General features: G+C 32.7%; 1 protein-coding gene across 3 annotated transcripts in view; it reads right to left on the bottom strand.

Annotated features, from left to right (window-relative positions):
- The window catches only part of LOC123706707 (anillin), a 50,346-nt gene that overhangs the window by 25,991 nt on the left and 1,730 nt on the right, over positions 1 to 22,625 (bottom strand). For 2 of the 3 annotated variants that reach the window (XM_045656069.1, XM_045656070.1), the window contains exons 3-7: positions 22,445 to 22,561; positions 21,895 to 22,073; positions 21,035 to 21,166; positions 19,991 to 20,056; positions 10,146 to 10,656 (exon numbers count right to left, since the gene is read on the bottom strand). In XM_045656069.1, the coding sequence (XP_045512025.1) occupies positions 10,146 to 10,656; positions 19,991 to 20,056; positions 21,035 to 21,166; positions 21,895 to 22,073; positions 22,445 to 22,561 (1,005 nt within the window). The remainder of the gene's footprint in view (positions 1 to 10,145; positions 10,657 to 19,990; positions 20,057 to 21,034; positions 21,167 to 21,894; positions 22,074 to 22,444; positions 22,562 to 22,625) is intronic. The other variant, XM_045656071.1, reaches the window with a different exon arrangement.

The raw sequence follows: 22,625 nt of genomic DNA, 5'->3' as shown, positions 1-22,625 counted from the left end.
TCACGGCATAGTTTCGAATAGTTAGTAATAAAAAGGGTTAAAGTTATTCTAAGACAAAAGGCTGTTGCAAAGAGTCCCTGGAAGTGGTACACGCTTATAATCGACTCTGTGTAGAAAGCATTTATATCTGTTAAAATATATACGTAATTATGAATCGACATGAAAATGCGTTTGCGCATCCCTAGAGATACGAGGTTGTTACACAAAACTTTCTGCAATTCCGAAATCCAGTCCACTAAAACCAACAAGTCTTTTTCTAACTCATTATAACCTTCGCGATCTGATATAACAAATGTTAGTCTGTGCACATCGTAACTTTAAATTAAATCAATAATTCACCTTTTCGTAGAAAATAAATATTACATAGAAAAACAATTGTATCTGTCTTGTTTCTATTAAATGCTCAAAGGTTTCGCGCACCACTGACGCTGCGCCCGAGTCGCGTTTCTAAACAGCTGAGTGGCCGTAACGCTTCAACGCTCGCCTAAATACCTATTACTCAATATGCAATTGATTTTATGTAAAAAAGTTGCATTTATTATTTGATTAATTAGTATTAACCCAAAATACACATAGAATTTAATAAATTCTTATAATTTATTATTGATACATTTATTATTATTAACATTAGTCTAGACCAAGTGAACCTCTCCGTCTCTTGACTCCTGTTTCTCTTGTATTTAAACCCGGGACCTGATCAATCCAATCAACCAATCAACGTAAGTGCGGATAAAGTTTATGAAATAGTTAAATTACTGCTATATGACTTGTATTATACAGAGACAAAATGGTTTATAGAGACGACGGAAGGAGACAGGAGAAATCTAGAATGTCTAAAATTTACGACAGACCTTTTAGACAATGTCATAATGATATTAAATAGACGAGCAATATTTCAACCATCGACTACTAATGCTTCTGTTAAATAATTGTAACATCATTAATTTTTTTTAATGTAATAGCAGGCAAACGGGCAAGAGGCTCACCTGATGTGAAGCGGTACCGCTGCCCATGGACACTCACATTGCCAGAAGGCTCGCAAGTGCGTTGCCGGCCTTTCAAGAATTGGTAGGCTCCTTCCTTGAAGGACCCTAAGTCGAATTGGTTCGGAAATACTTTAGTGGGCAGCTGGTTCCACATAGTGGTGCGCGGCAAAAACTGCCTTAGAAAAAGCTCAGATGTGGAACGACAGGATAATGAAACTCAGCGGGTATTAGACCGAACAACTCTTCTGAACACTCCCCATGGTAAATGCGGTAGAAGATGATTAGATTAACATCATTAATTTTATCATTGTTATAATTATTTGTATTTATGTCGTCTACTCGAGTCCTACTGTAGACTTATCGTGTATATAATTATCTTTAAATACATTCAAAGCACTCGTTAAAAGTAAATTAATAAAACATTTTCTATGACGATTATGTAAATGATCCTAATCCTTGGGATTGATTTGCTCCAGTTCAAACAATTTGTATAACTCAAAACTTAGCGATTAAAAAGAGTGTCGGAAAGTTTCCTGCCCGCTTTACGCTCTTGACTTGCGAACTGCTAGTTAATGTAAATTTACAATTAATTTAACTTCTTTTCTTACCTATATGAATAAAGTTATTTTGACTTTGACTTTGACTATCCTATTAGTTTTCCCTGCTTCTAAACTTAGTTTTTGTGAAGCTATTGAAACATCCAATTACTTAGTCCTCTTACTGTTTCTATTAAATTAATTTATCGATTTGTTACCTGATATACATGACGTTTAAAAAACCTTTTAAATTCTACAATGCTTGACCAAAGAGGAGCATCCAAAATGTGACACAACCTGAGCGATAAAAGTTGAGGATTTATTGATTTGTCACGTCCCAAACAAGCAAATAACTACCTTAACACACGCGTATACACTATTGTAGGTAATGACAACAATAATCTCCTTCACAAGTCTCATAATTACCATGATTATCGTATAAACAATGAGCAAAACATTATATACTAAGAGAACAAATGAATTGTGCTTAGACAACTTTCGATTTACTACATAACCGTAGACATACATTTATTATAACTTCGTTAACATCAAACGCGAGGTAAAAGATTCTAAAATTTTACACCAGAAAATATATGGATTACTAAAGTAACGATTCAGCAGGATAGGATTTGGCTAAGAGGTGTTTATGTAGAAGACTTTGAAAGACGTTAGAGATCCAAGAAAAGAGGAGGCCAATCATATTGAATTGGTAAGCGTATTCCAGAACTTCAGATATCAACATATAATCACAACATTATATAATATAGCATTTACCTACTTTGCGGCAATAGCTGGTATTACATTGGCAATAGTTCAAAAGACTAAAAGCACTGTCTTACATATGTCATATTCACATAGTAGACATGCAGTAACAAAAAAAAAACTACAATTAGCAAAAACATCTCTTGTATGGCAAAGTTTATAATAATTTTACAAAAATATTAAGTTCTTCATACAAGAGTTTTTAAAAATCATTGTACCTAATGTACAATACTTTTGGAAAAAATGTATTTATCTACAATTAGGAAAAAAATCTCTTATGACAAACGAGGTTTATAATAATTTACCAAAAAAATTAGAATTAGAGTTTTTAAAAATCATTGTACCTAATGTACAATACTTTTGGAAAAAATGTATTTATCTACAATTAGGAAAAAAATCTCTTATGACAAACGAGGTTTATAATAAATATTTAAAAAAATTAGAATTAGAGTTTTTAAAAATCATTGTACCTAATGTACAATACTTTTGGAAAAAATGTATTTATCTACAATTAGGAAAAAAATCTCTTATCACAAACGAGGTTTATAATAATTTACAAAAAAAAAATAGAATTAGAGTTTTTAAAAATCATTGTACCTAATGTACTATACTTTTGGAAAAAATGTATTTATCTACAATTAGGAAAAAAATCTCTTATGACAAACGAGGTTTATAATAAATATTTAAAAAAATTAGAATTAGAGTTTTTAAAAATCATTGTACCTAATGTACTATACTTTTGGAAAAAAAATGAAGTTTTTTTATAATGTTTCACGTAAATAAATGATAATTTTATCATTAAACATACCATAAGAATTTACTATAATTAAATAACTCATAATTTTACATAGAAGTTACATACATGTTAAATTTGCCATTACTTTATAAATGTCGAAATAGATTTTGCAAACTTTAGATCGTGATAACATAACATTTTTATACGAGTATATAATATACTTGCAAATAAATGATTATAAACAACAAAATCTATTATTGCGGGAGGTAAGCCTTATTGACAAAACTATTAACTGTTCAACAAAAAACCGTCAAACAGTTGTTTACTCTAAATTCTAACGTATAATTCCGTCAACCGTTAACAGTCATAACGACTGAACCACCCCATCATTACCTACATTGTTATCTATATGGGAAGTGTTTGTTTTATTTCCGGTATTACTGACCCTATATACATCAATGTACAGTTTTTGTCTAAAGAATCAATGCATATGTCATTATTTTCAGATTTATATTATACTAGCTGACCCGGCAACCGTCGTTTTGCCATGTATATTATTTCCGGGAAACATTTTTATAGTTCAATAAAAATAACTATGTATTATAATAAAAAATAGGGGGTTGATCGTAGAGGGGTGACAATTAGGGTTGTATGTTGTATCATACAAAAATAAAAACAAAACATTTTGTCTAAAAAGCAAAAAGAAAATTTGGGCTGGAGACCCCTTATCACTTAGGGGTTTAAAATATAGATAGTAGCCGCTTCTCAGACTTACTGAATATGCATAAAAAAATTCATATGAATCGGTACAGCCGTTTCGGAGGAGTATGGGAACGAACATTGTGACACGAGAATTTCATATTTATAAAGATAAAGCCATACTTGCATTTCATCATAATCATCTCTTTCCAATAGGTATTTATTGTTAAATCTTTGTACGGTTATGTATTGTAATGTGTACTGACAAAAATATTACCAAAAAAATCTCCAGTAATATCGTCATTACCGGAACACCATTGTTTGGGAATGTTTGCAACAATGTCCATTCATATATTAAATAATTTTATATATTCACTTTTTCAAATTTAACCTAATTATTATTTAGTAGGTACCATATAATAGTAGTTAAATTATTATTTAAAATATACTTTATATGATCTTTTATTATATGACAGCTTCCGTTTCAGAACAGTTAGACACATAGTAAGATAATGAATAACCTAGGTAATAATGCAAGTCTAGATTACATTGTTAGATTACAGTTAGTTTGATATCAGTTACCTAAGTACCAGCGTGTGAATTCTAGGAAGTTCAGAGCAATTTATACATATCTTAGATACAATAATATATGTATTATTTAAAATGGAAAAGGCTTTATTTAAAATTAATTCTTCGATAATTTAGATATGCAGTATTTACTGGTCGCTAGTAGGGCGCCAAAAAAATTGCAATTTTTATTAATAGCCAAGTAGGTTATCAGTTAATCACCTACCATGCGCCTACTTGAATAATAATAAGCCTTCATTAAGCTCATTTGGATAATGAGATGTGGATTAATGACATAATGACATCCCCCCCCGTCCGGGAGACGTGATTCGAACGCATGACTTCCAGGTCTGAGCATGCGACTAAGACCTGGAAGTCACTGGTAATCGGTCTGGTACGGTTCGAATTTCTGAGCTAGAGAAATACGAATTTGTATCATCTACACATGTCACAAATATTTTTAGTATTTATATATTAATGTCATACAATATTATTTCATAAAAACTAGTCTCTTGACATTTAGATTTTTTACAAAAAAAAAAGGAAGATATATACGTTTAAATGTTAAAGTAATCAAACTGGTTTTTCAACTGCCTTTCAAACAAATGGTCAGTCTAATATCGCTAGGTCATCGGACGTCGAGGCAGAATACGAAATTCCACCTGTATCACCTCCACGTCTGTCGTTCTACAACTGAGCATTTTTAACACAGTTTTTACCGCCCTCCACGACTATGTGGGACCAGCTGCCTACTGTATCTGAATACTGAGTCTGAAATTCGACAAGGGTACTTCAAGAAAAGAGCGTAACAATTCTTAAAAAGCCGGCAACGACCTCGCGAGCCCCCGTTTCGTTGCACGTTCGTTCGCGCTTCGAAATAAATCCATACAATATCTAACAATTGTTTACTTAGGAAATTACTAACTACACTTTAATGTGCTAAACAAATTTCCCGTTAAAAATATTAGCTGAATCATTTGTCCTTATATCCAATATACAGTTGTTTCTATAACTGTTTGTTTTATCACGTTTTCAATTTAAAAACTAAAAATTCGCAGGTACGTTAGGTTCTACATAGATTTCGACCTACAGAATGCTCGCTCTTTTCTTGAAATACTTCAATGGGCAGCTGGTTCCACATAGCAGTGGTGCGCGGTAGAAATTGCCTTAAGCAACTAAAAGTAACATCGCCGAGTTGTGTAACGACGGACGACGAGGTGATACGGATGGTACCTTGTTTTCTGCCTTGACGTCCGATGATGAAACTCAGCAGCAGGTATTACTCGGAACAACTCCTCTGAAAACTCTCCATGCGGTAGAAGATGCAGACAGACCCTACATCTCTAAGCAACGCCAAGGGATCAAGCCGCTTGGGAAGTGGCTGCTATTCGAGGATTCTAATCGCTCTTTGTTGAATACGGTCAAGTGGAAGAAGCTGGTACAAATAGTATTCACTTAAAGCTAAATTTAAGTAGTAATGTTAGTTGTACGGATATGGAATTATTGGGCAAAGACCTTCTCCAACCCTTTCCAGTTGCAAATCTTTGCCCATATTATGCAAGTAAAGTTACAATTAACTAATTACTCACAAGTGTACCCATATCACAAGTTTCCTCCTAATGTTAGTACATTATTTTCCTTGCAAACGACATTCGACTGGAGAAAGTTAAAAACCACATGTAAGGATGTGCTAAACGTAATTCTATGACCAACCTACTTTTCGTTATTTGAATAAGAAAAGAAAACGTACGAAATTATATTTTGTGAGTTCCGATTGTGACTTTTACACAAGTGTGCCAAATTAAGCTCGCTGGCTAGACTCGGCGATTTAAAAATAATCAATGGCGCTACAGCCTTTTTAGATCTGGGCCTCAGATATCTGTATCATGGTCAGGTTTAAATCTAATAGGCAAGTAGGTAACCAGTCTCCTGTGCCTGACACATGCCGTCGAATGTTTTGGTCTGTGTTTTACTTAACCGTTGGAGGGAATGTTAAATGCGCACACAGAAAGAAAGTCCATTGGTGCACAGCTGGGGGCCGAAACTACGACCTCAGGGATGAGACTCACCTTCAGCCATTTAAGTATATCTAATTGTTGTTTACCGAGCAGTGTTGGCCTAGGGGCTTAAGCGTGCGATCCTCAACCCTTAGGTCGTGCTTTCGAAACACGGCTGTGCACTCGAGAAATTTCGTTATATGGGCGCAATTAGCACTTGTTTATACAGGGATGACAATCAACGTGTGAAAACGAAAATATCCCAAATCCAAAATTCGATAACATGTGACACAGAAGTGGGTAGTCCGTCCACCCACTTGTCTATAATATATAATATAGATCAAAGAACTGCACTATGAGCTCAATAACAAATACAGATGACAGTAGACCGTAACGGCCTACAGGACACGTTAACTAAGCACAGACCGTACCTGGAACGGTTCTGCAAAATAAATTATTAAATATCTGAAGGCAAACAAAAGCGAATGAAACTCGCAAACAATTGCGCCCACTGTTATGGTTTTTTGTTATGAATTTTATTTAAAAATTACTAATTACAAAACGAAATACAAAACGTAACTGGGATAATATGGACAAGGTAAGCTCAGAACTGAGCAGAGTGGAAAGAAATACAGGAGGCCTTTGCCAAATTTGGGCAAACAGATTGGGTTGTTGGTGTCACCGATTCACTAGGTACACTAGTTTGAGATTATATAAAATTATGTCTGAATAAAGTCCTATTTAATTATTATATTATAATTACAATAATATATTTTAACGATGGTGTAACTTAGTTAAGTAATTAATTAGTTAATGAGCCTGTGAGAACCATATATAATTTACGATATATAGTTAATATTAACCAAGGTAATTAAGTAACGTTGAACAAATGCCTCTATCAAATACATCAACCCTTTCCAACAACAACAAATCGAGTTTCGAGTGATTTACACATATTACGACGTTCGAATTTCAAAATAACACTTGCCGCTCGAACCGTTAAAAGATTACAGTCCTAACTGCCATCCTAAATGTATGCAAATTTTTTACCGACAAAAAGATCCTTTCCGGTCAACGACCCTTTATTTAATTAAAGATCGACTGATAAGAAATGTTCCACGAACGCGATTCTGCACAGTCATTTCTTTGAGAGGTACGTGACGGAAATAATGTTCGGTACTTTTGCTATATGGTCAAATGGTGAAGGCTGATGCATTGTACTACTGATTATTCATTAAATTTGACATATGGGAGTCTTCTACTACGTCAAAAGAAGTACGTAGTAGTAATAGTAACGTACGTAATAATATTATAAGAGTTTGTCCAGTGTAATACCTAGAAACTTAGTTGATACTACTAATTCAATTGGCTCACATTTATAAGTAATATTGAGCTTATTCTTTTCGGACTTAGTCTTAGTTCTTAGCTTAGTTTTTTTTAGTTTCCAGCCATGCCGTAACATTCTTAACTGCTTCATTCAAGGTTCGTGGTTACGGGTAGTACCCGGACACGGCCACGTAGTAGTAGTAACGTACGTAGTAGTAGTAGTAGTAATGTGTACCGATTGTTTATGAGAGAATCCACAAACGGCAGCTATATGGGGGTGAACCCCAATCTTCTAGGTCTTCTGCTTGTATAAAGAAGTTGCTGACTAACATTGTTCTCACATCACAAATATAACTGCTATTATTTTTACAAAAAAGTAAAGACTTGTCTTTCCTTGACGTTCGTGTTGGGATTACTTTAGTTAAGTAAGTTAAACCAATATTGATTGCTGTAATACCCGTATATAAGGGTAATAAGTGTCAATGTCAATACACAGTATGGTGAACGAAAACCTATTTTGATTATGTCCCCAAACATTGTACAAGATAATTAATCCATATACAAAAAAGTTACATGGAAACAATTTTCTAGCATGATTGCTTCGTCGATAGAACCAAACGAAGCTGCACCAAATAAGGCAAATAGTACCTAAATTCTGTGGCCATAGAATATGATAAATTCAATTTCAGTACATTACAGGACAAGCAATTAAATTGTTAAGAAATCTTGAAGGAACTAGTAAAATATGAAACGCTAGATATATAAACAAGTGATACTGAGCAAAATTGTTCTTATCATTGTCTGATTTCTGACCACAGATAATGTTTTGATTCTGGGATAAGCGGGCTACACAAAGACCTTAAACATCGAGGACATTATTAAGACATTTGAGTCTCACCATCTCTCTGGAACTATTCAGCTGTATAATCATTTGATCAAAGACGAGAGGTAAAAGTTACCGTAAACTAAGTGGAGTTTATAAGTTAACTTATTTTTATAACACTAGCTGACCTGGAAACGTAGTTTTTCCATAAAAGATTAATACAGTACTAATTTTGCTATTCGTAGTGAAATTCAGTTTTGTGTATTAATCATGTCATGGAAGTTTTGTCAAAAAATAAAATTTAATATATGAGGTTGTAAAACTATTTGTTTTTAATATAATAGGGGGGCAAACAAGCCAAATGGACAAAAAGGGCAGACATCGCAGCCCATGGACACACATTTTTTGTGGATGCGTTGCCGGCCAACTATACAACCTATACACAAAAAAATCAACCCTCAAGAATTCGGAGGTGTGTCTACAAATACTACATTATATGTATACTGTATAGATTATAAATATCAAACGAAAAACAATACCATAATTAAATCATGTTTACTACGAGATCGTTAAACAAAGACTGATCTTTATATGGCAACAAAGGACGATAATATGCCGTATATTATCCTGCATACTACGAAGCGCCACGTGAATAATATCTATTAATTGAAAACATCAAACAAAACTTCATTATCGACGAGCATAGTTTTTGGGTCAGCGAAAATTTTTATAAAAGCGTTTATGTCCGTTAAAAGGTATTCAAAAACACAACTTACCACCACTTGTTTTTGGGACAATCCCGATACTATGAGTCATCTTTTGTCATCTGGGATTTAATCTTATAAAATCCGTGACTAAAGGATAAGAACAATAATAAGACAGTTGGACATGCGTTTCACGTCTCGGGTTCGATTGGACAAAAACTTTATAATCTCACGGTATGTAATAGTGTTCATACAGTCATAGGTATGTAATGTAAGAATTAGAAACCCATAATTGTATTAAATATAAATAAATACTAAAGAAGAAATATATTTTTGATTTGTTGCCACATCTCCTAAACTTTAATAGCTTTTTCAATTTATAGATTTGTATAAAGGTAAATCAACATTACCAGTGACATCGGATATTACAAAAGTTATCGTTCATAACATAAACACAGATTAACGACGCTATTGGGAAGCGTTGCAGGAAATGTCATAAACTTATATAACTATGTACGTATATTATATGTATGTCTCTTGAAGGAACAGCTAACACCGGCTCATAAATATAAAGATGAAAATGAAAAAGACTGTATTAAATATATATACAATACAATTTAAACCAAAACAACCATTTGCCTATACTATAGTACCTACCCCGTAACACGTCACAAAATATTTCATAATAATTGCTATTGTTTCGCAAAATATTAACAATGAGGAAAGCAATACTCTGTAGTTCGTCATCACGAATTACACAAACTAAATATGTATTTATTATACATTTAACTTGCGAAAAATCTTTCTGAGAGTATTATATAGCTTGACAAATGACGAAATTAAGAATTCAAATGGTAATGAGACGATCGTATTACAACAAATAACCCTTTGAATGCGAAAACTACCTGCAAACGACGGACAAGACCTTTTTTAATTGAATCTATTCGCTGACAAACGAAACATGAGGAAACTAAACACCGTTAGCGCAAGAAAAATAAAATGCACTTACCTTTGTCACCGTGCAGTGTTTTCATCGAAGGCGCAAGTCCGAAGGGAGCTTTAGGTACTATAATAGTCCCTTTATTCTTTTCGAATAGAGCTTTCCTTTCCCGTAGGGTCATTTCAGCGGGATCCCTCGCCTTGGGGCTGCCCGATTCGAACATCGCCGCTTTCGATAACACAGAACTTCTGTCAACATTTGGTTTCGGCAATAACCTCTTCACAGCTGGACTAGCCGGCGTCTCCTTTGCTTTGCATTCATTCGTTTCGTCTACTAAGTTCTCTTTGTCCTTTTCGCTTTCCTCTCGAGGCGGTGTAGGGGCTTTGTATTTTTTAATAGACGGTTTTTTCGTGACAGCCGGCGGCGCGGCCACCGCGGTTGCCATGATGGGGGCTGGATGTGCACTGGGGGTTGTGGATGCAGCGCTCGGCTCCTGTCGGTTACGTTCGTGTTTCGTCGGGGCGAAATCGTATACGAGCCGCGATTGGGTGGCCGAGACGCGGCGGTACCCCTCACCCTCCTATGATTGGACAATGGTGCTTTTCGTTCACGTGGTTATCGACACAAAACCGTAGCCTAGACCGGGTTAATGTAGTTGCATCATCGAAATACCGGGTTTAAACAATGGATTGGATAATAATTAGTATGAAGTTGTAGTCGTGGATCACGCCTGGCGTTGGGCAGTCGACTGACACATGTGCGGAACTCGTTTGAGTTTTGCAATGTGCACGATATGTTAATGTAATTTAGGAGACCGATGAGTGAGATGCGGTTGAACGGAATTGAGTCAACTTTGTAAAATCGCGGCGAGAGACTATCACCTATATTTTATATACAAATAACATTTTTTATGAATTATATTAATTAATTATTCATTAATTACAGTAAATTATCATATTTTGAACCGTAATTAATTATATAAGTTAACCTTTCAATATGAAAAATAAAAGCAATAGCATTAACCTCAAATTTCTTTTCTCTCAACAAACCATTTAGAAGAATTAAACAATCTATAAATATTATTATATGACTTCGCGGACCGCACAGTACAAACACGATAAACTCAAAAATGACAAGATTTTTTATTAGTTGAACCGTATAGAAAATGTATAATAAGATTAAGGTTGTATAATCTATCATGGCTTTATATAAATTGAATTAAGTATAGCAATTATTTTTTTATATAAAAATAAACATTTCTTCAAGTGGCATCGCCGGTAATTTGTTTGTGGGATAAAAAAGTCTCGAATACGAAATTAACATTATATTAATATCAATTTAAACAAAGGTCTTTTGTTTGTGTTTTACACTAATTGGCATAACCGAAACCTCATTCACCGTTTACCGGGTCAAACCGCTGCGCTAGATGTGCGACGGTTTTAGCATTGCCCTACTTCAAATTATTTTAAATAAACATACTAAATGTACAGAAAACATAACACAAATTATCGCTGGTTATAGGGGCTATTGCAAGCAAGATTTTCTCTATCAATTGCAACGTCTAACATAATTTTATTTATGATTTTTTTAGGAGAAACGATGTTTGTTTATATTATATGTATACGATTGTATCGTATTGCCCGTTGGCAAACCATTTAATAAATACATTATTACCGGAACAAATATATTAAAATTTAATTTACGTTTTTAATTATTATCACAACTAATGAATGACTATAGAAGTTTCTCAGTAATATGTTATGTACCGTAAAATTAGTTTAATTTCAAGTAATCATTCTAACAGTTCGAATAGAAAAATTTCTAATCGATAAATTAAAGACTACTATGACAAATCACGCTTCGACCGAATAAACATCTGATATCGGAACAATGGCGGGCATAAATTAACAACGTCTAAGTCTAAGTTTAAAACCGTTAATATTTATGGTGTTTACGATTTGCCAATATTAATAGATCAAAAAATTTACGGATATTTATTACGTCACGGATACAAAGAAATATAATTCAAATAATACCTCCTCCGGGTATTTGGAACTAAAGTTTATGTTTCAATAATAATGTTTATACTATGTAAAATAAAAAATAGGGCAGAGTGCAATGACATTAATATGGGATACAGATACAAAACAATTGGATAATAGATTCAATTTGACATACTTAACATAATTTAGAGTCGACTGTAACCGGATATACTTCGATATTTGAAAATCGAACACTACACCGCGTAAGGTGTGTAACTACTATCTCTAGTCAATTAACGTTAACCTACAGCGTGCATATTTTATTATAAAAGTAATTTCGGCTTTTCGGTAAAGTGTTTTCTCGTTAATAATTATTATGTTTCAATCGTAATACTGAATCTATACAGCCTTCAATGCTTAATTGAGGTAAAACCCATTTATCAATAAATAACAGTAATTATTCAAACAATTATAGTAAAGATGGAATACATAATATATACAAAAAGGTTCAAACATTTCAATTTCAACAATTTCAATGAGGGCATGTGTATGTTAAGGGTGTTTATGTGTGTGTGTGTGCCCAAGATGAGGTAATACTAATGTGATAATCCTTATTAGTTAACGCAAATGGCGAACTTTAGATAACTTTGATTTTCGGCGAGACTTCATTTCGGCTAACCGTCCGATCACCTACTTAAAATAAAGTAACAAGCCTCAGTCAAGGGATTACGGTTAAAATTATAACTAAACAATCGACTATTATAAGAGCTGTGTACCGTTGACTATTCAATAAGATGACAAGAAGTGAACCATAAAAGTTCATCGCACCGAACGTCGTTCATATAAAAAGCTGCAACCTGCCCAAGCAAAAAAACTCAGTTCAATAAACTGTTAAGTACGATTTATATAAAAACTATTAAACAAATATAAATGGCTCAACTTATAAAGAGTAAATTTATTATAAAAGAGCTGGGCTGGGCTGTGGCTTCAGTGTGCGACTCTCATCCATGAGGCCGTAAGTTCGATCTCCGGCTTTGCACCGATTTTCGTTCGATGTGCGCATTTAACATTCGCTCGAACGGTGAAAAATGGGAGAACATCGTGACGAAACCGGCTTGACTTGTCATGGACCCAAAAAATCGACGGCGTCTGTCAGGAGGCTGATCACATCACCTACTTGCCTATAAGATTGACAAATGACCATCTGGGAGCCAAACCTAAGATAATAATTTTTATTTTATTTATATATTTTGCTCAACAATTTGCTCTTTACGCTCCTTAATCCCTAGGCCGGTGACATAGTTTGTTCTGATCTTTTAATTTATTAAACTACTGACTTGTAAAAAGAAGTAAGCATTAACTAGAGGCTCACTAATATTTTTTTTAATTTGACCTATTAAAAAAAACTTCAAACGGTGGTGTCCAATGCATAAATCTGTATAAAATCCTCATAACAGTACGGTACCACTACCTAATAACCCACCAAGTTTGAATGAATAACTATTGTACGGTTCCAGTGTCATCGTGGTGTTTTAAATAATAGAGTTTAATATCACTCTATATTAAATATATAAAAGAAATTATTAACACGATTTAGAAAAGCTCGGATTTATAAAAGTTAGAAAACCTGAGTAAGCAAAATATACAGCCTTGGCTAGTACAATTATTATAAATCATTTAAAAAATCTTTCATAACCATGACGTAATTCAATATAACTCTAATATTAATATAAAAATTTCGACGTCAGTACGGGAATAGTTCACCACCCGCATATCTCGCATTATTCATAAATACTTATTTCCATAGTACAGTGCTATATCGATGGATTGTAACTTGGCCAGATTTTAGTGAAGAAAAAACTCCTGCGCATTTGATGATTCAATACTTATTCGCCGGGAACATCGGACACTAGACTTAGCCCTAATTGTATTAAAACTCTCGTAAGTCAAAAATAGTCTGGATTTGGACGGGGTCGTATATTATTCTCGATCTATGATTAGACTAGACACGTTATCACAATCAAACGCATGCTTTCGTTATCTTAGACTTAATTAGATATACATGTATGTATTTAGATATATCATAGTTAAGGAGTAATATTTATTTATATACGAAAAAGTTGATAATGATTTATTTGTTCCGTAACATAAATTATATATAACAGAAAACAATTATACTAAAGACATAACCAAAGATAGAATACCATATACAAAAAAATGTTCAAACATTTACGATAGGAAACATTCAATAGAAATTATTAAAGATAATAATAAATAATATGTTTATGAACGTCCAAATATCAAACTTGATATGCAATAGACAATAATTTGACTAAAATCGACAGTCAACTCCGTCGCTTATACCACAAAAACAACGAAACCAAAGTAGGATCGTAAAGTTAGTAACAAAGAGCTTTCAAGAAACTCAGAGGTGGTCGTAAACTTATATTTTTGGTGGAAACAAAAGAACGCGCAATGAAAACGTGCTCGTTACTAAAGGCGATTTTCATGGACAAATAAAAAAGCTCTTCTAAAATATTAAGTATGAAGCTTTAAATTCTACTTTGGATCGAAAAATTTATGTTGGATGGTATATGGTACCTACTCGTACGTCTATACCGCATGCGCGTAACTGGGGCACAGCTAATTCCTAAAAGCCATGAAGCAAATGGATTTATACACCTGCTAATGAGACATTGATTCTTTTGACAAAGACACACACACCTAAACGTACAGGCCCTCACTTTCACACACATCATACAAAACAGTCGAATTACGCTTTACGTAGGTATTTAATATTCTTTATTGACTTTTTCAACATTTTGAAATGTTTAAACTAGGCATGCATCGATACGCCTTTTTGCCGATACGATGAATTAAAATTGGTTTGGTGAATTAAAATTAAATAAAGGTTAAATATATCAAGTTTGGTTAGAGTTTTTAATTCTTATTATATATAAGCAGTCACAAACGTCGAATAAGTTTAAAGGTTAAGTGATTAAAGTGAAGAATTAAGAGAAATAATTAAATTAAAATACAATAAATAATTGTTAATAGTTAATATTAACATTGACAACATTTTTGTAATTGTGTATTTTATTTTATTTGGTATCAAAAAAATAGTACAAGCGGGCGAGAGAGACAACAAACTGAACAAAACACAGGTATTCCCCGGGCATAGAGTCTAGAGAACTAGATTAAACAAAATGGGCGTTTACATTACTTTTTGAAAGCGCGAAATTTGAAAAGTATCTGTATCGGATGCATCCCTAGTTTAAACCCTTTTTTTATATATAATTTATGTTATTGTAGGATTACGAAAGAAAATAGCCTAAATTTAGCTATAATCAAACATCTGCAAAATAAACTTAAACGCTGACATAAGAACATAATATTAATTTAAAATGAATTCTTATTTTATATTATTATATACCTATAATTTAATTTAAAAAAATAAGTTCAATATTGCACTTTACATCTGTATTAATGCTTTAAGACCACCCAAAACTTACATAAAAACAGTCGTAAAGCAATGGCGATACATTATTGCATCTTATCGTTATGGGGTCTTATCGGGACGAATCTGTAGAAACAATTTGTATGGGTCTGAGCATTTAGAGCGTATGGAAAAGATGACTATATGTTTTATGACCTAATACCTCACAACTGATATAGATAATATTACGTCTGTTAAAAAATTTGAACCATTGTGTTGAACGCTATTTGTTAACCAATAAGCAATATTTTAATTTATATATTTTTTTAATCTCATAACATATCCAAGATTCCGACACTATCGGCATATCTATATGTTCGCAGAGTGAATTCACAGCGATATTGTGTATATTACCTTGTTATATTTTATTTTTCTCGCCATTATCGTAGTGGCATAGTCTGTAAGGATAATTTATGCATTTCTGTAATAAATAATAAATATTTAGTGTTTTAGTAAAAATTATTTATGTGATGTATTAAAAAAAAAACTTTTTTTAACTAAATTAAAAATATCGATAGACAAACATTTGGCTATTTGACGAAATTTATAAAAAGCATTTCTGAATTTAATAATTACTATGGTAGGTTCGAATGGCCCAAAAAGTTCATGAAGCAAGTGTAAGCCAAAAGACCGTTGGACCGACGATATTGAAAGGATAGCTGGCAAAAACTGGATGCTGACGATAAAAGATAAAGTACGGGGGGAAGAGCTGGAGGAGGCCTTCCCCGGACGGAGGCTGCATCATAGAATAATCAAATTGCATATTGTTAGTAATATTATATTATATTATTATATTTTAATATGCTCGCACTCGCGAGCCCTCTGGCATTGAGAGTGTCCATGGGCGGCGGTATCACTTAACATCAGGTGAGCCTCCTGCCCGTTTGCCCCCTATTTTATAAAAAAAAAAAAAAAATAAGATATGGAACCTATACAAAAATAAATGTACAAGAATACATTTTAGAACCGAAACACTTCTCTAATCAAGATGACGTTGCACCAGTTTGCATGACATAACATACTTATAAACACGTTAACAACTGTATAACTGTATTTGGGTCAAAGCCCATGAACTACTTAGTGAAACCATACAAAGGTTTTTTTTAATTAATTAATTGCTTTAAAAGTTTTTCATGTTTGAAATTATATCCTTTCTTAATGCACGAAATCAAAAGTAAACGTTCATATGTTAATGAGTGCGCAATAGTATACGTTTAGTATTCATCGTAAGTGCTATTGAAATTGTCACCCAATAAATCGTGGATTAAACAGAGGAGGCGTGGAGCTGAATTATTCGATAAAACTCATTATTTTCTTTAATATTAAGTATAGTTTCGTCGTAATAAATGTGTATAACATGTATTTTTGCACTACTTGACTATCTTAAGTAGTTTAATACATTTTTTTTCCATTACTCACATTGGTTGCCTGGAAGAGATCGCTCGAAAACGATAAGGCCGCCAGTTGCCCTCCTTTTTAATTATGTTCAATTTTTTTTTATATTGTAGTGTAACGAAGTGTAAATAAATAATAGATAAATAAAAATAAATTACATACAACTAATACTAAACATATAGAAGAAGGAATACATAATATATACATGAGTTCAAATATTTACAAAAGGAAATGCTGTGTGATGGTTTAACAGTGAGGGCATGTACTTTTGGGTGTGTATGATAGGTCTACTCATGAAGTTATTTAGCGCTATGGACAATATAGCGGATAAGATAGTATAAGAAGTATTTGGAACAAAATATTCAGCTTAAATAGTGGTCGTTGTATGTTCGGGCTGTGCGATACAAAACTGTGTTGTTTGCATAGTAGGTGTTGATGTGAGGAACGTGAAACAAAGCACGATTACGATCCTGGTAGGCAGGAACATGGAATGTTTCTAGAAGTATTTCAGATGATGTCATGAAACTTGTAAGTAGCATTTTATCGTATTGTTTTCCTTCAGTGTTAAGTTTCAATTTTAATAATTGAATTGCAGTGTTAATGAATTACGTAATAAATATTGCATTAAAATGATCTCTGTTCTGAGTTATCTCATTAACTCATCTCGCGATATATCGAAATTAAATAATTTAACTCGATAAAGTAGAATTAAATGTAGGTTAATGGACAATTGATTGTGGGCCCCTTTTTCAGTTAATTAGTGAACATAAAATGACGTCCATTTCGCACGATAGCAGCTTTATATTATAATTTTAAAATAAACCTACATTTAAAATTGAAATTTTGCATTAGTAGAAAAACATTACTATTTAACGTTGTATACGAAACTATGAAAACTCAAAATAACTTTATTCATATAGGTAAACAAATACACTTATGAATGTCAAAAAAAATTATATGATATATAACTTTACATTTACTACCAGTTCGCAAGTCAAGGGCGTAGAGCGGGCAAAAAACTCTCCGCCACTCTTTTATCGCCAAGTTTTGAGTCATACAAATTGTTTGAACTGGAGCAAATCAATCCCAATCTCATTTGAATATCAAAATTATAAAAAAGCTTTATTGATTAATGTACGTACAACTCCACACATTCACTATTCTCATAATATTCAAACGTGTTTGCAGACGCAAGTCCCAAATCGAATTGCGACAATTCAGGGTTATCTTACGTGTACAAAAAGGAGACCATAAGAACATTTGAATATCACGATTAATATGAAACAAATATAACAGTTATTTTTCATTAATATTCCGTGGTTAAAAAAAAATTGTCATACGATTTCTGGGATGCAATACAAATACTTTTTAACGGCTCACCCCATGTTAAGTGACAATGCCCATAGACACTGACATCACCAAGAGCAAGTGCGTCGCCGGCATTTAAGTACTGGTGCGCTCTCATCTTGAAAAATTTAAGTAAGTTGCTCTCTAAGTTCTCTTTCTGTCAAATTGTGTTGCTTGCTCGAAACTTTTTTAAATCAAACAATTGGATTGCTTCTATTTTATGAAGAATTCAGTAACTATTTACTGTACTACTAATATATGTTGAGAAATGATGGCCTAGTGGCTTTAGCGTGTGACTCTCATCGCTGAGGTCGTGGGTTCGCTCAAACGATACAGGAAAACATCACGAGGAAACCGGCTTGCCTTAGACCCAAAAAGTCGACGGCGTGTGTCAGGCACAGAAGGCTGATCACCTACTTGCCTATTAGTTTAACAAATGATCATGAAACAGATACAGAAACCTGAGGCCCTGACCTAAAAAGGTTGTAGCGCCATTGATTTCTCTTTTACTTTAAATACGCAGTTTTCATTAATGTCCCATAACTTTGGGACGCTATGTATATACGTTAATATTAATTTACTAGAATAAATAGTTTTGCGAAATATAATAATTTTTTATGAATACGCGCGCAATCGCAAACTTTACTCCTGTACGAACTACACATTATTTATTTTTAATACATATATAAATTATACATAAACTTCCTAAGATATATATGATAATTATGTAATTCGTATTCTATCATATAGGCGAGTGGGGGACTGTCACCTCGCCTCCGCTACGCTCATGTTGCAGTGATGCATTTTACTATATTAATGCACAAATCTTCTAGTTTCGATCTGAATTTACTTTATATTTCGGGCAAATGCTCGGTCGTAACATTTATATCGAAATGTTGCTCCATATCGCACCTAAAGCCTCCTAATACTATAATGAGATGCATCACTGACTTGTTTGTAGGTCGCACGTACACGACAGATCTGACGTATACGTTATAATTGTCAAAACACGTACGTATGAATATTTTCGAAGCTAAAATCTCCAATCCATTGTTTCGACCCTTCAGATGCAATTACGTCACCCATATAAAACACTTTTTCATATAATTTAGCGATTTAAAATTAACAATAACATAGCAAATGTTTCTCGAAGCACCCTCACCAAGTTGACTGCCAATCATAGGAAAGAAGGTTTAAGCAAAAGAAAAGGCAGACATTCCACATTAGATTTTCGATTGAAATATGGCTTGTCCTTTTTATTCAAGCATTCAAAATTTATCTATAAATTACACAAAATTAACTGACTCTTAAAAATATTTGTTAAAGAGCGAGAAAGAAAAAAGAATGAAGCACCCGTTTGTTATGTATATACTATATAATATTAGTATTATAATAATTCATTTATACAGGAAGTGGTACTTACCTTATATATTTATAATTTTTGTTTTAAAACCATAATTAAATTATTTTAATAAGCCGGAGTATGAATATAATAACCCCAACAAAAAAATTATTTCCTATATAAAACCAATAGAATCACACGTGGTTTTTTTTTATACATTTTAAATCCATAGAAAAATTCACTTATCTGTCATTATTAATCAATTTAAAAAAATTAAAATCAAAATTATAAAATTTATTAACAAAAAAAAATATTGAATATTCTCCTAAAAACTTACAAATCTAGAACTTACCAACTCAGCTACTATCTGGTCATCAAGTCGCTGGCATTTGTTTCTTGGTTCGGTGTTTTTTTTAGGCTGAAACAAATACACATATAAACTGTTATATAACAATTATTATATAATTTAATTTTTGTTAATGATTACAAACTGTCACTCAGGCATGGTATTGCATTCAAATAGTTTCACTATTTTAAAAATTTATCCAGTTTGAGTTATTTGTTACAAAGCATTCGTCTTTGTGGTATTAGTAAAGATATATTTCTGTACATAACGTACGTTAGTTCCGCACGTTCGCCTCGTACGTCGAACGTCATTCTAGTCGCCATACGTTAATATCAAATCTAGTAACACAAGTCAAATACACAAAAAAAAAAAAAAACTACTACTATAAAAATATCATACATATATGCAGAAGTGATAATATAAGTCATAGACAACAAGAACTGTGTAAAATTGCGTCAAAATTTTATCTATTTTAATTTACAAAATATAAATATTAACTAGGGATGAATCGATACACCTTTTAGCCGATACGATACCAATAACAGCTTGTTGAACTAAAATTAAATTTAGTTAAAATATATCACAAGCTTAGTAACCAAAGTTTTAAATTTTTATAAACTAAGAATTAAGAGTAATAAATAAAATACAATAAATAACTGTTCACAATTAAAATTAACATCGTTTTTTTTTTGTAATTCTGTATTTTATTTAATTTGATACTGAAAACATACTACGCGGGGACAAAGCGGGTGAGAGAGACAACAAACTGAATAAAACGAGGGGATTCCCCGGGCGTATATATATAGTCCGAGCTTCGTTTACAACTAACTAGATTAAACAAGATGCGCGTTAACATTACTTTTTTAAAGCGAGAAATTTGAAAAATGTATCGTTGTACCCGCAATTAAAGTATTGCCGATATAGCGGTATCGGATACATCCCAAATATTAACTATACATCAAGTTTCCATTATTTTTTATAAAACGTTAGCTGTTAACACCAAGTTGTACGCAAATTAGTTTGTAACAATACTTGTATAATAATATTTACCATTGCCTTAGTAGTTTTGAGCACCGTGTTTATGTCATTGATGGAATGTATAGAAACATCAAGTGTTGATGCATCCAACTTATCTTCTCTCTCTTTCTTTTTGACTTGAGTAACTTTTTTTGGTTCGGGTTGCTGAAATTATCATAAGTAATTTGTATTAAAACTAATTCACAATAGTCTGTACTGTTCCTGTGTCATGGGTTTGCTTGAAATAATAGAGGATTTTAGTTTTATACAATATAAGCAAAATAATGAAATCTTAATTGCTATTTACATAGCAATACGATTGCAAAGTAACAGTTGAAGAGAGTGCCTGCATCTGGCTATACTCTCGGGGCGTAACTCGACGCTTATAAAACTTAGAAAGCCTGAGTATGCAAAATGTCTTATATGTATGAGATGAGTCTTATATGAGTCAAACTATAAATTAAAAGACCAATGTTCAAATAGTGATTGGAATCTTTACTCTGAAATTATGCATACAAATCCAGCTTGCGCCTATAACTTTAATGTACGCAACTACACTCATACAGTGAAAAACATCATGAATATCAACATATATGACACACCAAATTCTTATCAACTACTTGCCCATAAAGAAAAATTATCTGAGATTATTAAAGTCTCCCAAAGACCCATTCACAAGCATGACAACCCTCAAAATTATACTGTGTTTGTTCTAGTACTTTAGTGTCTTTAAAAATAAGTGTGTTAAAATAAAAGCAATCTAATAACAAACTCCTTAATATTTTAAAACTTATATGATCACGGTCCAAAATATATATTTTTGTAAGTTTAAATATAAATAACCATGGCCAGTTGGACAGACTACATAGTTGAAAAAACTTAGAACTACTTACAAAGCTATGATGACTTAAGTCGTCTTCCCAATTGTTAATCTGATCAGCGAGTGCAGCTAGCCGTCCAAACTTCTTTTTACCGTCTTGTTTGGATTCATTTCTAATGTTCTCTGCAGGTGGAGTTGCCGCTGAGAACTCTAGCTCTGTTCTATGTATTGGTGAGGATAGGTTAGGTGTATCTGGAATTTATCAAAATGTTTTAATAATAAAGTTTAAAATAACAATACTTTTACATAAGATGTAAAAAAAAATACGTAAATAAACTTGCAGCTTCTTGTATGATGCAATAATATAACATTCAACAAAAATCATGACAGTTAATGCTCATAAAAGCAAATAGTGCTTTCAAATACTTTTAATTTTATTACCATAAATCAAACTCCTGAGATAAATGCATTTTGCGTGAGTGAGATAGGTACAAAGATTTTTGGACTGATATTTGCATGTATGGTGACATAGAAATAAATCAACACAATCTTATTCCTTCATTAAAGCTCTATTTTATTATGTCACAAAGTACTTTATGTTTATAAATTGTAAGAAAACTTACCAGAATATAAATTCCCAAGTCGATCCAGTCTTGATTTAAAGTTTGTTCTTACATTTGTTTTATCAGTCTTATTATCGGCCATATCTGGCTTTGTCATTAGCTTTTTGGGACTGGTTCCTGGAAAAATATACTATATAGCTGAGTCAAGGTTTCCATGTTTTGCTACTAATGGCAATAACTG

Source organism: Pieris brassicae, chromosome 3 (genome assembly GCF_905147105.1).
Source record: "Pieris brassicae chromosome 3, ilPieBrab1.1, whole genome shotgun sequence".
NCBI lineage: Eukaryota > Metazoa > Arthropoda > Insecta > Lepidoptera > Pieridae > Pieris > Pieris brassicae.
The sequence above is the reverse complement of the archived record's forward strand: the minus strand, read 5'-3'. Positions and strand labels throughout refer to the sequence as shown.